At 38.0% G+C, this 14,905-nt stretch overlaps 1 protein-coding gene across 1 annotated transcript; it reads left to right on the plus strand.

The window, feature by feature from the left end:
* The first annotated feature begins 260 nt into the window (after positions 1-260).
* Positions 261-11,281, plus strand: LOC101863639 (charged multivesicular body protein 1b). Its single transcript, XM_005090832.2, has 6 exons — positions 261-476; positions 4,583-4,680; positions 5,314-5,529; positions 6,632-6,783; positions 7,851-7,932; positions 10,022-11,281. Exons 1-6 carry the CDS (start codon positions 461-463, stop codon positions 10,061-10,063), a joined length of 606 nt encoding a protein of 201 aa, XP_005090889.1. The 5' UTR covers positions 261-460; the 3' UTR covers positions 10,064-11,281.
* The last annotated feature ends 3,624 nt before the right edge of the window (positions 11,282-14,905 follow it).

Here is a 14,905-nt window from a genome sequence, read left to right on the forward strand (position 1 = left end):
ACAACAAAAAAACCTATTTCCTCATCAGGCTTGCCGCATTGACTACAGAATATACAACTTAACAATTTCACAGTAGGACTAAAAGTAAAAGTTTAATTATTTTAAAATATTTGAAAAGAGCAACAAAGTACTAGATCTATTTCTCCACTTTTTCTATTTAATACAATTATCAGTCAGGGTGTGATCTGTCTCATTCGCCCAGCTATCGTCTACTTTGTTCCCTAAAACAAAGTTGGCTTCTTTCCTTATTCATCATTTCTCCCGGACCAGTTGATATACCTGGCATGTATTTGTGGGTTGGGTTTGTGCAATAGTAATAGTCACAAGAAAAGGAAGGATACACCACATCTATTTCTGATTTCGTGATTCAGAATAGAACGTGACCTGATTGTTTGATTTTCGTCTCAGTTAAAGATCGTTAGTCTGCTTGGACACAGTTTCTACATCTCACTCCATCACCATGTCCAGTATGGATAGTATCCTTTGAAAATGTGTTGTGTGCGAGGTTGAAATTGAAAGCCTCGTCTGCATTGTTTGTTTTTATATTTTATAAGGCATAAAATGTGTCTATATTTTTTAGATCTAGCTAGATCTAGATCTAGATCTAGATCTAGTCTCGGCAAACCCCGCCTTAGTCTTTAACTTTATTTATTCTATATTGGCTGGATTGTACTTTGGCCACCTCTATTAATAGTGCAGGCGAGTCTTTTGGCTATTCTCTCCCGGTGCGCGTTCACCGTTATAGCCTAGATCTAGCCCAACCAAATTTGCGTGGTATGTTCACCCTAAACCACAGTATTCTACACTGTGATTACAGAAAAATTGTAGAATTCTGTGCCGTGAACAAACGTTCCATTACTACTGTTAGCATACTAAAAGCGTACAATTTTGTCTGTGGGCAGTGGAGAGAGAGAGAAAGAGAGAGAGAGAGGAGTAGCGCGAGAACTTCCGGGCAAAACAAAATGGCAACCCGCGTAGTTCGGCTCGATTCGAGAAGTTAAATAGCCGTAGCATCTTTGTAGACGACCAGATTAATTTACTTTTGTGTTTTAACATCATTTTTTTACTTTGTTTTGGTCAATTTGATCGTCCACACCGATAGACAGTATTCAGAAAGAGACAGAAGAGAGAGAGAAGAGGGGAGGAGTAGATCTTGCGAGAACTTCCGAGCAAAACAAAATGGCGACCCCCGTAGTTCGGCTCGATTCGAAAAGTGTAATAGCCATAGCATCTTTGTCGATAAAATTAGCTTACTAAACTTTTGTGCTATAACGTAATCTTTTCTTTGCCTTTATCCATTTGATCATCCACATCGATAGAAAGTATTCCGAAATTAGGAAAAGCAGGTCTTGTTTCACACCAGGTGAGAATAGCCTACGGTGGCAGGTCTCACCCGGGGTGAGAGGTCGATCGTATTTCTATGCTCACCCCGGGTGAGAATAGCCACTTCCTTGTACTTTACCGGGCCACCCGTCTCGGCCCGTGATTACTACGCACGCCTAGCCTAACTACGTCTATGCACTCATAGTTTTCTACATGTGGACAAAAGGTAATTCCGCTGGCGACTTCACACACACCGCAAGCCAGCGGCGAGGCCAGGTGAGCGGGAGGTAGCTCTAGTGGTTGAGGGTGGGTAGGGGATAGAATTTTTGGACCACCGTGTGTATCATACCAACAGGGGGGAAGGGGGGGGGGCTTGCCCCCCTGTAAACAATAATAAAGAAAACACACAAATGCAAAACAATAACATGAGCGGACAATCGTGTTTACATGATACAATGTAACAACAGTGGGGGGTTTCAGAGGGGCTAGCCTCCTGCAATAATTTAAAAACAAACACACAATAAACAATAACATGAGCGAACCATGGAGCTAAGTGTGGACAATCGGGGTAGAGATCTAATTAGAGTTGGAACAGGCCGAGCCTTGCTTTGAAGCACGCGCCGAGTCGCGAGTAGGGCTGAGGGGGTTGCAATTGTGCAAATGAGCTCTCGTGCGCATCTCTCGCCCTCCATTGTACTTTGCCGGACCAGGAGTAGGCCTAGCCTAGGCTAGCAGAGTCGTGAGCAAATAAGAATAGTGGACCAAGTGATTAGATTGACCTATTGGCCTCAAGGTGTCAGGGTCGTGGGTCAAAGTACACTGTGGCATGGTCGTGATGACTGAAAAACCCGGTAAGAGACGTCAGTCGGTTGTTGGCAGTTGAAGGATGAGGACGTAGAAAAATGAGTAGGAGAGTGAGTAGGGGAGCTCGGAAAGGAAGAATAGCTGGCCACTAGGCACCAGGGGCACCCTAGAGTAAGTAGTTCCGACCGGTGGTCCGGTCTAGTGTACAATCTTACCTCTTTATCTCCGAGAGGGTAAATCCACTCTGCCGGGGGGTCCCCTTTTTTGGTACTAAATCTAAAAATGACAAAAACGTCACACTAAATAAAAATGGGTCATTTTATTTTTAATTGAAACAAGCGAACCTATCCTATTATTATTATAGTACTTACTTTAATGATAATGAATGAACCTCCAGTAAAAGAGACCTGTTTTCGGCAATTGCTGAAAAGTTTAAATTTGATGTTGAATGTGCCCGAGCCGCTGTCAGCGGCTTACCGGCACTGCAGTTCCGACCACGAGCCGCTGGGAGCGGCTTGCCGGAGATAAAGAGTTAAGTTATCATATAATAATAGAGGTATTAAAAGTAGATTATAAATTAGGCTCTAACTCAAAATTAGTACTGTTAAATGCTTTTGGAAAACATCTGCTGGATTCTGGGTTGATGTGTATGGAGAAAACTAATCTTCGATCATCTCGGTCTTATATCTTTCTTATTTTTTTTCGGTATTAATTTAATTTGTTTTTATATCTTTTATACAATCTCAGGAATTCTCGTTCCATAAATTTACCTTCTCCTCAAAGTTGTACACACACACATATGTCACAAGTGCATGCACACGCGCACACACACACACACACACACACACAAACACAGGCACACATATAGACTTGCATGCGCTTGCCCACACACACACACACCCTCTCGCGCACGCACAGGGCCCGTCATGGTGAGACCTAGTCAACTTGCGAGGAAAGCCCCAGAAGACAACTAAAATAGATGGCGGAAACACGTCATAATTGGGCCAATCACAGAGGTGTGCTAGGTGCTCGCTGTATCTTCACGTTTTCTAATCTGATTCAGGTCAGCCAAGTTCGTACATGCATATAACACAATGGATTACGCTTTATAGGTAATCTTTTTTACTAGCTAATATATAATTATTTCACTACCGTCTCATGCTCAAATTATATTGTATTGCTAGCCTTTTTCTATTCATTTTAAAAATCCGTTTTACGCTATTACGACTTTATGACATGATCACAAATTAATAGTTTTTTAAAATATCAATGGTTTTTTATTCAAACTATGTTCCACTAAGCCTAATTGCATAGAGTACCTCATTTTCCCCCCTAATTTGATTTTTTTATGTTTTGATTAATAATATATATTATATATGAATAAAGTTTGAAATTTCTTGGAAATATAACTGATTTGCGACTGTTTTAGTGGACATATCATGTGTGATCTACTGGAAAAATAGTGCAGTTTGACTTCAAAAGCAGTACACTCCTGTGTGCGGGAGTGAAAGTAAAAATTTATCCTGCTATCTTTTTGGTAAATTGTTACTTTGGAAACTGCACACAAATGCACTGTTTCTTAGGGGTGAAACTGTCATTTGCTTCACAACACTCAACATATATGGCATGGCCACTAAAACCCTCACAATGCAATTGTTTTCAAGAAAATATTAAAGCTAATTTTGCAAAACATTTTAAATTATAGTAAAATTTAATACTGGGGGGAGATTCCCCCTGAAGCACCCCCCCCCCCCCCCCCCATGTTGTTCAAAACAAGTGAAGTAATACTGTGCAATTGAACCTATTAGTTCATATAATAATAACATCCATAATCTCATAAAGTAATAATTTGCGGTAAAAATGTGTGCAAATTTAAAGCAGAGAAGTGAACAAGATCATTGCAAAGTCTTTAGAATTCTATTCTGACCACAAGATGGGTCCATGAGTAAAATACACCCTTTATTATATTCTCATTGACCCAAAATTGATTCCAGTGGTTTGATGGAACTGAGTAGCCTAAGTTTTAAAACCTGACTCTGCTACTTTCACATAACGTCTTTGACTCAGACATAGAAGGGACATAAAAACATGAAGACCTAGGAAAGTTTCAATCACATTCATGCAGTCGACATCGCCTGCTGGGAACATCAATTAGCCAATGTGGGAAGAGGCTTTGGCAACTGAGAGCGGTCTCTCTGTCAGTAGTTTAAAACTACAGCCTAGAGATCATCATGATCAAATTATGTGTGTGTATTTTGATCGTTTACTTAAAACTGCCTTACTTTACTAAATTCCATGCCTTTTACTTTTACCATTTTCATCTGCTCCTCTGACATAAAAATTCAATTTCAAAACTGAATATTGTTTTTGTACTGTTGATTAATGAACGCAGTACACAACAGATTGTGAAACATTGGCCTTGTACTACACTTCAGTTTTCCTTAATGATGCCTAGAACATCTGTTCAATCTGAAGTTTGCTGCTAAAGATCTTGAAAGGCAAGCCAAGAAATCTGAAAAGGCTGAGAAAGATGAGAAGGTTAAACTCAAAAAGGTAAGACTTGAACAATATTGTTTCTTTTTTTATGAATGTTTGACATGTGTGCTCTAATTAGTTAAGTTAAATAATGGCTGTCTGTGAATTCACAATCTGTTCCCCAATTTTTTTTCTTTGATCATTTAATTTGATCAACACAACATTTTCATTTCTTTTTAATTTTAAACTGGATGGTTTTTCATTTAAAAAAACATCTTACTTCTTTACCATCCCTTATCTTGTTGATGTGCTTCTTTCTTTCAACTTATAATTTAAAAGAAAGTTTGCTGAAAATTATTTATTATTTTGTAAGTAACTATGTTGACATTTGATTACATAAGTGTATTATAGCTTTTTAGGGGCCTAGGGATAATTTTAGGGCCCTCTACAATGATCGAGCAATAATAGGTATTTGGAAAGGGTGGAGAGAGGTGGGGCTGAGTACAGGTGGAAATTGAGGAGGGGGTAGGGGGTGGGGGTGGTGGTAGCATTCATCTGCTTGTTTTCAGTCTCTGGCAGTTTGAGGAGTTTCTCATATGAACATTTAGCATACAACACTTTCATCTCTCATCTTCATTCATTCAACTTTCCTGTTTTCATGCTTCAAAGTACAAGAAGATAAAATGAAGTAAACTATGTCATTGTCAACAGGCAATTCAGAAAGGCAACTTGGAAGGTGCAAAAATCCATGCTGAAAATTCCATCAGGCAAAAGAACCAGGCTCTGAACTACCGACGAATGGGAGCTCGTATTGATGCAGTAGCTGCACGAGTTCAAACAGCTGTAACCACACGCCAGGTGACCGGTTCCATGGCTGGTGTTGTCAAGTCTATGGAGGCTGCCATGAAATCGATGAATTTGGAAAAGGTTTGTTCGGAGAAGCCAGCTCGGGCTGCTTTTCAGTCATGTGGATGTATATAGGCAGTAGCGTTGATAACAAAAATAGTATGTGTGTATCTGGAAGAGTATTGCTCAAAACAAGCAACTTAACTCACTCACTGCCACCCTGGAAGTGTTTCAGAAAAATTGATAGACAGTATACTGCCAATACCGAAATCTTTTAACGCAAGTTTCGAGTTTCCTCATTTTTTAAATTACTGTTATTACCTGATGTGTTTCGGGGATGGTCTTCACATGTATGTAACTTCTTTCCTTTATGAGTTGATTGGACATTGTTTGAGCTACATCCCTTGATAACAAAGAAATTTAGATTTTTTATTTTCAAGACAACCTGAAACACGTTTTGGCATGATGATGAACGAAAGTTACATCATTTTCAAACTGATGGACCCATATTTGATAATGACCTGGGTGGAATCTAGACAAGTCTAGTGATGAAGAAGATTGATTCAGTGTTTAGAAGGGGATAGGTGAAGGCTGTTCAGATGAATGACAGTAAACTTAACGATCTACATCTAGGCCCAATAATTTCATTTTTTTAAAATTTGTAAATAAAAAATTTCACACTTTTCTAAAGATCATAATAAACAACATTTAAGATATCTTAAAATGTTTTTTTTTTTCATCATGAAGTATGTTGTATTGCTTTTTTGCACAAAAGTGTCATTGTTGTGTTATAATGAATAATTTCACTGTGATTTGGCATTCTTCAGATTTTAGGCCATGAAATGCCCTGATGCAAGTGAGTTCAATTAAAGATTCTCTATGTAATCAAGGCTGTGTGTCAGAAGTATTTCTGATTTTCTCAAAGTTTCCTTTCCCTTGAGTTCTAAATGACATAGATGATGAATTTTGTGCTTTGAAACAAGGAATGTTGGTTCAGAGGATGAATTCCAAGAAGTTACTTTTGACTGAAATAAATTAAAGTAATGAAAGAATTTGTTTCCAGGGGTCATTGAAATTCTCTCTTTGAGTGTTTTGAGTGAAAGAACACGTTCCATTTTAGTGAATATATATATATACCTTGTGGGAAGTCACCGTCAACTTTTTTCCATTCATCAAACAACAGATCTCGCAGCTGATGGACAGGTTTGAGACGCAGTTTGAGAACTTGGACGTCCAGTCTCAGGTCATGGAAAACACGATGATGAACTCCTCAACACTGACCACCCCTCAAGGCCAAGTGGACTCTCTGATGCAGGAAGTCGCAGATGAAGCTGGGTGAGAATATTGTTTGTGTATGTGACTGTGTATTGGATGTGAAATTGTGTTTCTATTTTTTTATATGTATCTGTGTGTGTATTTGTGTCAGTAACAGTTGCAAATGAAGTTGGTTAAGATATATTTTTTATGATTAGGATTTTGTGTGTTGTTTTTATTCATACCTCTGTGCGTGTGTTTCTGTAATGCTGTGTGTGTTCACGTATTTCTGTTTGTTTGTCAGTGGTTATATTTTTCTGTGTATCCAAGGAAATTTGTGATTTCAGGGGTAGTAGACAGTTTTCCTCCTTTTCCTCTTTTTACCTCTCCGGAGACTGCTCTCAACTCCTTTCCATATGTGCTATCAAGTCTTTTCATTTTTGCGTTCACACCCTTTTGTAGAAATCTATAAAAAATGCATAGGCTCTCATCCAGAATTTTTCAGTAGTGAGATCGTTTACATTTTCAGATTAACGAAGAGGGTGGGGTCCGGAAATCGTTATTTTAACAGTTAAAGCTGAGATAGAAATTGTGAAAATATTTTCATAACCTACAAAAATCAGCACAAATGCTCTTATAAGTTCAAACATAACTATTTCGACCAATACTGCATTATGCCATTGCTAGTCATGTTCTCCGGAAAAAGGAATGGCAATGCATTTGTCTGATTGTCTTTTTATGTCGCACTGGTTTTCGCCATTCTTGAGTCTTAAATAATTTCACAATCGTTCGTACCAGGTTTTGTGAACCCCTTTTTAGAATGATGTTAGCATCATGTGATCATCATGATAATGTCGGGTAAGTGACATCTAGTAAATTTTTCAGGAGAAGGAAAAAACTTATTTATTTAAAGGATGGATTAGAGTTGTCCAATTTTTATACTATTAAGAAAGGCTTCTTTTGGTTGTTTATTCGAATATAAATTTTTTACCAGCAAATGAAACTCGCGCAAAAAAGTACAAATTGGACAATTTTGTTGTTATCCGATCTTATCACGCTGGCAACAGTTTGCTTCTGTCTTATTGCCTTATTTGTTTCATATTGAAATAATGTTCATCTTCTTTCTCCTTCATTCTTTTACATTTTAGCTTGGAACTTAACATGGACCTTCCAGCAGCCCAAGGCTCGGCTCTTGGTGCTTCAGCCTCCACACAAGCTTCAGCGGAGCAGGTAAGTCAAATCTGCTGGGTGGGTGGTTGGCGGGTCTTCTGGTGTGGTTTGCTTCTTCTTTCCTATCAAACATCTATCGTCTTTATCTCCCCTCCTTCTTTTTTGTGTTTGTTACTCTCCACCTCTAATCTTCGGCACTTATATGACCTTACTGTGTTGCAAGTGCCATGAAACACTTACTAAAACAAAACAACTCTGCTGGGTGTTGATTGTCTGTACCTTGTAGGGGGAAATTGTCTTGATTTTTTAGTGTATGCTTATTTGATTAATTGCAGTATTGTTGTGTGTTCTAGTTAAATCTCTGAATTATCTTTGTACAGACCTAGTGAGGTACTCAATAAGTGCAGAACCATAATCTGGGAAATTGCCATGTTCTGGTAATATATACCAAGTTTAAAATGGGGTAAAAGCTGGGACAAGATAGATAGTGTAAGTGGTTGCATACATGATGCATATTTTACTCTTGCAAAGAGAATGAGAAAAGGAAGCAGTGATAATGTGAGAGATGCAAAATAAATTTGTGTTCTGAGAATGGTGGGGTTTTTTGGACACCACTCCCCTCTTGCGTGCATAAAAAAATATAGTCTTATTATTCTCGATAACTTTCCTTTCTATATTCGATTTCAATCATTTAACCCTTCAAGAGGCAAATTAATTTCTCTCTCCGGTCCACCAGAGGAAAATTAATTTGAGAAGTTCATGAAAATTAGGGTGAGTCATTAAAAATGCTTATAACTTCCTTATTTTTTAAGGTAGAAATATGAACCAAACATCATTGAATGTGAAATTGAGTGGAAAAAAAACACGAGATAAAAATTTTCTAAACAATACCTTATCAAAGATTTCATTTGTTTGTTTGTCAGTGCCTTTGCCTGTGTGTTAGTCCTGACGTTGTTGTGTCAAATTTCTCCTAGTCCTTGTGTGAATGATACAGTTCAAAGCAGCCAGGGACACAGAGGGATATACCTCACACTTTTTGCATTGAAATGCGGTCTGTTTTCCTACCCCCCGGGTCAGTGCCACTGACTGAAGTGTCTTTAGGCCATTCTCAAAGGGGGGACATTTCTCTCTCTAATGCTCAAGTGAATTGTACATGGGCTGATCCAACAATGTCATGCTCATAACTTTGCCTGAACAACAACAGGGAACTGATGCTTTTTCTTTACTAATCCTTACTATCGTCATTTTCTTCTACTTCCTTTGTATGTTTGTCACACTCCTGTGACCCGCTATCTCCGGGGTGCCTTGAAAATCGAAACAGACTTGGTGCTGTTGAAGCTTGAGAGGTGAGCAGAGTAAGCCTGATTCCCTGTGAGGACTTCTCTGTTGACATCCACCCCTTGGCGCTCATATGACCTTATGCAGTTGCGAGCGCCGTAAAACCTCTACTAAAACAAAAGTCTGTTTTCTCTTGAATCACTACTATCCTGATAAAACATTTATATAAATGCAGCCATTTCCGATTCGATTACTGCCTTAGTGACTGATGTAAACAAATTCCTAGACTGTTCGTTTTCTATTCCAATTCTGAGACTAAATTCTTGTTTGGGGCAGGAAATGCTAGGAAATTTTTCCGTGAAAAGAGTTTTACTTAGTGTAATCCATTTCCGGTGTTTCTATACACAAGTTCAGGTTTCAAGTGCTCGTGTTCACGACCAGGACTATAGTCGCAATAACCTCGTGATAGGTTAACTTAAACTCTGCAAATCTCTTTCAAACAAGAATATTGTTGTATAAACATTAGACTTCAGTTTTTTAAATTGTTTGTAGCATTTGTTACTCAGCTTATTCTGATCTCACAGGCATTCTTTACATCATTCCTTATGAAAAGCATACTGGTCATGCAGGTTGTTGGGGGGCACCACTCGCTTTTCCTAATTCTTTTTCTTCCCCCCTCTGTTGTTATTTCTATGTGACTATCTTGCTTTTTAACAGCGCTAAATGAGAGTTATTGAGTGGATGTGCACCTTTTTATTAAACAAACGAACTAGCAAACTGCTCAGCAGTCGTAAAAGACAGAAAAGTAGATAAACACTGATTGTTTGATTTGGAAACATCATCCTAAGTACTTTTTCCATCTCCTCACCAGGATGAACTGTCACAGAGGTTGGCCAAGTTGCGTCAGATGTGAGCACAGAAAAGTTTTCGGGCAAACAAGCATCAAATTTCTCTCTTGTTGTGAACACTAGCCGCTGTATATAACGTACGAATACACTCTTGGGAAACATGTATTTGGCTCGTCGTTTCCTATTCTCTTTGTTTTTCTGAGAATAATGACAAGTAGGCTGACACTTAACAGTTTGCATGCATTACTTGTAGAAAATTAATTATGAATGGACATTTGTTTTGAAAAAAAAAATAAGAGACTGGTGATTGGTGGGGGGGGGAGGGGGGGTTGAGGAGTACAAAATATAATATTATTGGAGAAAAGGAGAGGGGTGGGACTGATATCTTGCTCCTTAAATTTAGGTTCAGATTTGATGCTGTCATGGATACAAATGTGACATCTGATGTTCAGAACTTAAAGATAATACCTGAACCTAACATGCGATTCATACTTCGTGGCTTCAAAGTATATGACACAATCTTTGGGCTTGTGACCTTCAAGCATTTCATACAAATTTAGATATTTAGATTGATTACCTCTTTTTTTACATTTCAACTTGATACTTCAAACTTGCTTCTCTGCACTTAAGCCCAGGAGTTTCTGAACTGATATTGATAGGGAAATATTTCTTTCAAAGCCCACAACTGTTAACAAGTGGTGCTGATCTTATTTTATCTTCTTTTGTGTTCAGTTGTGACTCTGATCCTGGTCATTGTGCTTATGATCACAAGCAGTGTCGTTGCTGGTGTCGTCTTTCTACTAAGTTTTGTCTTTTCATAGTTCTGGAATAAATAGATTTTGATTTTTAACCATGTTTGACTGGATGTGGTGTGAAAAGAGAATATGTGTGTCATTTTTTAAATCACAATTTGAAGGAAAAATGATTGAATGTGCAGAGGGTGCTCTGATATTTGATGAAGTGTGATAGATTACCATGTTTGAGAGTGAGTGAGAAGTTGTCTTTTTTAAATGTTTTAATGCAATTATGCTTTGTATTATATTTAGACTACAAGTGGTTCTTGTATCTCAAGTGATGAAAAATTGTGGAGAGATGAAGTAAATCTACTCTTGTACAAATGCCGTAAATGTATAACAAAAATGGCAGTTTCTTTATTTCATCCTTTTTGAGTTACGTTTAAGAACAGTATGTGAATGGTACTAATTGAAACCAGGTTTGTTATTAATTATTGTAGTCAAAAGTAAATGGATTGTAAATATGAATAAATCTTAGCTGTTACCACACTTGTTCATTTGTTCATTATTCTTTGCAGTGCTCTGTTATCCATTTCCTTCCCACTGCATGTGCATTTAGAATGAAAAGAAAAATCTTTGTATAGCCAGACATTTGTAAAGACCATATGATTGAGTGGTTGTTGCTTTATTACCAGTGCTTGATTTTCAGGCTCTTGTTTTTGAACTGCATCCTTTGATGTTGTTGTTGTTATCGATCCAGGATAAGGTCAGCATATTGTAACGCCACAGTGCTGCGAATGTTGTGGAGATTTGTTACCTCATCTTTTTAAATAACTTTATGGATTATTATGAGTGCGCAAGCTACTCATCTTAATTTGTTTTGATGCCCTTTCAAAGAACCTCAGATGTGTAGGTACTCTGATGCAGTGCTTGCTACAAGCCAAGGGGCTAGTGTGAAAAGTAGTTAGCGTGAATATACTGAGGAAGGCCTTTGACTTTATCCTCCAGTCTCCAGATAAAAACCAGAGATATTTTTAGAATGAAGTAAGGTCAAATGTGAGGCAGTGTGGTGGAATCAGGCTCTCGTCAAAATAATCAAAGTGAAGAAACCTGCATTTTTCCGCTGGTTTGTGAATTTTTAACAAATGTTTTTTATTTAGCTCAACACCTTTCATGCCTATTAAAGAACTCATTTCTGTGTAGATTTTCTGAAAAATGTTGATTAAAGGCACACAAAAATTTCAATTTTCAATTATCACGGACTCTTAAGCAAAGGAAATAACTAATCTTTGGTGGCTATTTTCTCACTAATTTTACCTCTGAAAACAGGTGACCCTCACCTCCTTCTTTTGCAAATATCTCGACTTGTATTCAAGATAAATGGATATTTCTTTTCATCCAAATAAAGACAAATGAACAAGCTTTAAGATGATAACAATAACTCTACATGCTCCAAAATTGACCAGAGCCTGATTCCACCACGCTGCCTCACAAATTTTAAAAATCTAATAGAATGACTTTTTGATGTCATAATGCATTGTTTGCTTCAGATGACCCTAATGGAATGAAGCTGGGAAGTTGTTGATGTTGAATACTGAAATCAGTTGTTCTAAGGTATCGAATAAAAGGGGGAGGGGGAGGTGAACTAGTGGTCCAAAATTAATAAATGGGGTGGGGGGGGGGCGCACATTCAGCCTCATACCCCTGTACTAGTAGGAACAAATCTGTTTTATTTCTCCTTCAGTGAATAAAAGAACAAGAGCTCGTGAAATTTTAGAGAATTTAGTAAGTTACTGTGACAACTTTTCCCATTTATTTAGGATCAGGAACAACCAGTTTCATTAAAAAATATAAACCAATTTACAAAAGTTTTTAAAATGAACAGAAAATTGAGGTTGCCAACCTGGTGCCAGTACTAATACTGAGGGTAATTTTCCATATTTACAAGAAAAAAAGAAGTTTCATTCCTATATCTCTAGATTCTAGATAAAAAATTTTCACAAGATCATCGGCCGTGGCAAGCTGAAAAATAATAAACTGGGGATATGGAATAAGGAGCAGGGAGTGCGCAAAAAATCTGAAAATTAATAAGTGCAGGGGGGGAGGGGGGGGGGCTTAATCGATACCTTAGAGTATGCTCTTTTTAGTTCCTGGACTTCTTCCAAGGCAAAGTGTAAGAAAAGGTCTTATTTTGTTATCCGAACTAAATTTGAATAGTTCTTCAGAAGTGATACTAAAGTCTTCTTGACCCGCCTTAAAAATGTATTAAAAAGTTAAAGGCAAAAGCAGTCTTTATACAGCAATGCACAAAGGTCAAAATAAATGTCTGATGACTTGCATGCTACGCATAATTGTTTTATGTTTTTGTACTCTCAGTTTGACTCTATTGTTTGTTTTGTTTTCATGTTGTGCTTTTGTAGAGTTCAGAACAAACATCTTTTTCTTAACAACAAAAATCGAATGGTTCTGAAGAGACCCTAAAAAGAACAAGTGGTTTAAGGGCGCCACTGGTAGGTCCTTTTTCTTTTTTTTTCCCCTCTGTTGTTTTTTTTTTTTTGGGTCTATCTGTCGTGCTTCTTCCCTGCCCTATATGGCCGTTATTCTGTCAATGTGTTTTTCTTTACTCAAACAAGTTTAAATGTTCGTTCGTTTTATATAGTTGTTAGTCCTTCCTGCACCTAGTAAAGGTTTCAGGGCAACAAAGTTTTGTGAGCGTTTGATTTTGAGTTTTAAGTTATCCATTTCCTTCAAGGAGGCTCCCTTGAGCTACAGGTATGGTGTTTGCCTCCTGTTAACCATTCCAGACCCATTTACGTATATTTTCAGCAGCGCTTGAACCTCCCACCATCCCAAGAGCGTATATTCTCAGTTTCGAGAGGCACCGAATTTGCACGTTTTTCGAATTTAACAAACTAAATTAAACTTTAATTTCTATAATATCTATTCATTTACCTTTAAACATTGTTATATGTTATTATTTAACCCACACTTCAAAGATACTACATCACGTTTTAGAATGCATGCCTCTTTTTCTGAAATACTGCTGTATTGGATGGGACTGGGATTAGGGAGAGCACAAAAATGGCTGGGGCTGGAAGGGTTAAAAGGTCCTGGGTTCGAAACCTGACAACAAAAGAAAAGTTTTCCTTTCGAAATATTTTTCCTTTCGAAATATTTCTCCTTTCGTCTCCTTTCCTGTTCTCTAGTCATGTTCCATCATCTGTTTTCATCTCCACTTTTTCTCCCCCCCCCCCCCTTTCTCCCCGCTCGTTTCTCCATGGGTACTGACTCCTTCCTAATCTTACTCAAGTCTCCATCCTTTTGGCTGAGGAAGCTAAAAATGCCTACAACTCAAATTCCATAACTTTGGGCACACTTTGGCCTTTGCACACACACACACACACACCCCCCCCCCCTCAAACACACACACACACACAACCCTTGTTTTCCTAAGGACTCCTCTCTCCTTTACTCCAGACTTTCTACTGCTGCTCCTAGTACCTTCTTATTGCCGTCTTTCAAAATTCTTGCATGAGTTGAAAATCCCTTGGTGATCCTAAAATCGATAAAAATAAGAGTAGGCTTCGGCCATCATCCAGGCAAAATTCAAAATTAATTCCTACCAAAACTGAAAATATTCTAGTCAGTATAAAATCAAGAGTACGGTACTTTCGAAATCGGAATGCCTGAAGGCAAGAGGCCTTACGAAGTGGGAAACATGGTCACATTAGTAAAAACCAGCACATGACTACCCCTGAGATGAAGCAGGGGAACGTAAAGAGAAACAAGAAGATCCATCAATTATGATTGTTTAACAAGGGCATTACTTTCTCCGCATTCTCTTGGAAGATCTCAGGGGCTGTTAATAGATAGCTCTTCACCCTGCACCGCAACCGATTCTTTCACTGATAACCATTTTTTCTTGAAGACTGTTCAGCCCCTCTCCATTTTCAGTTTTTCCCTAGTTTTATTAATTACTTATACTGGCAACAGTGTCTTCTTTTTTAAATATAATAATAGACAACGTGTAATTTGAAATATGGCCCCAGTAGTCAGTTGTTGCAACTCAACTTTTGAAAAGTTTCAACTGTCGAGGTACGAAGTGCATCATAACTAGAAGGAATCAGTCACCATGATAAAGACAAACTCCAGAGCAGGACAAAAGACAATACA

Source organism: Aplysia californica, unplaced genomic scaffold (genome assembly GCF_000002075.1).
Source record: "Aplysia californica isolate F4 #8 unplaced genomic scaffold, AplCal3.0 scaffold00022, whole genome shotgun sequence".
NCBI classification, from domain to species: domain Eukaryota; kingdom Metazoa; phylum Mollusca; class Gastropoda; order Aplysiida; family Aplysiidae; genus Aplysia; species Aplysia californica.

What these genes read in the sequence shown, in the direction of transcription:
- LOC101863639 (XM_005090832.2), top strand. An exon ending in AGAAGGTTAAACTCAAAAAG is followed by an intron (nt 4,681 to 5,313) that starts GTAAGACTTGAA and finishes CATTGTCAACAG; the next exon opens with GCAATTCAGAAAGGCAACTT. An exon ending in GAAGTCGCAGATGAAGCTGG is followed by an intron (nt 6,784 to 7,850) that starts GTGAGAATATTG and finishes TTTACATTTTAG; the next exon opens with CTTGGAACTTAACATGGACC.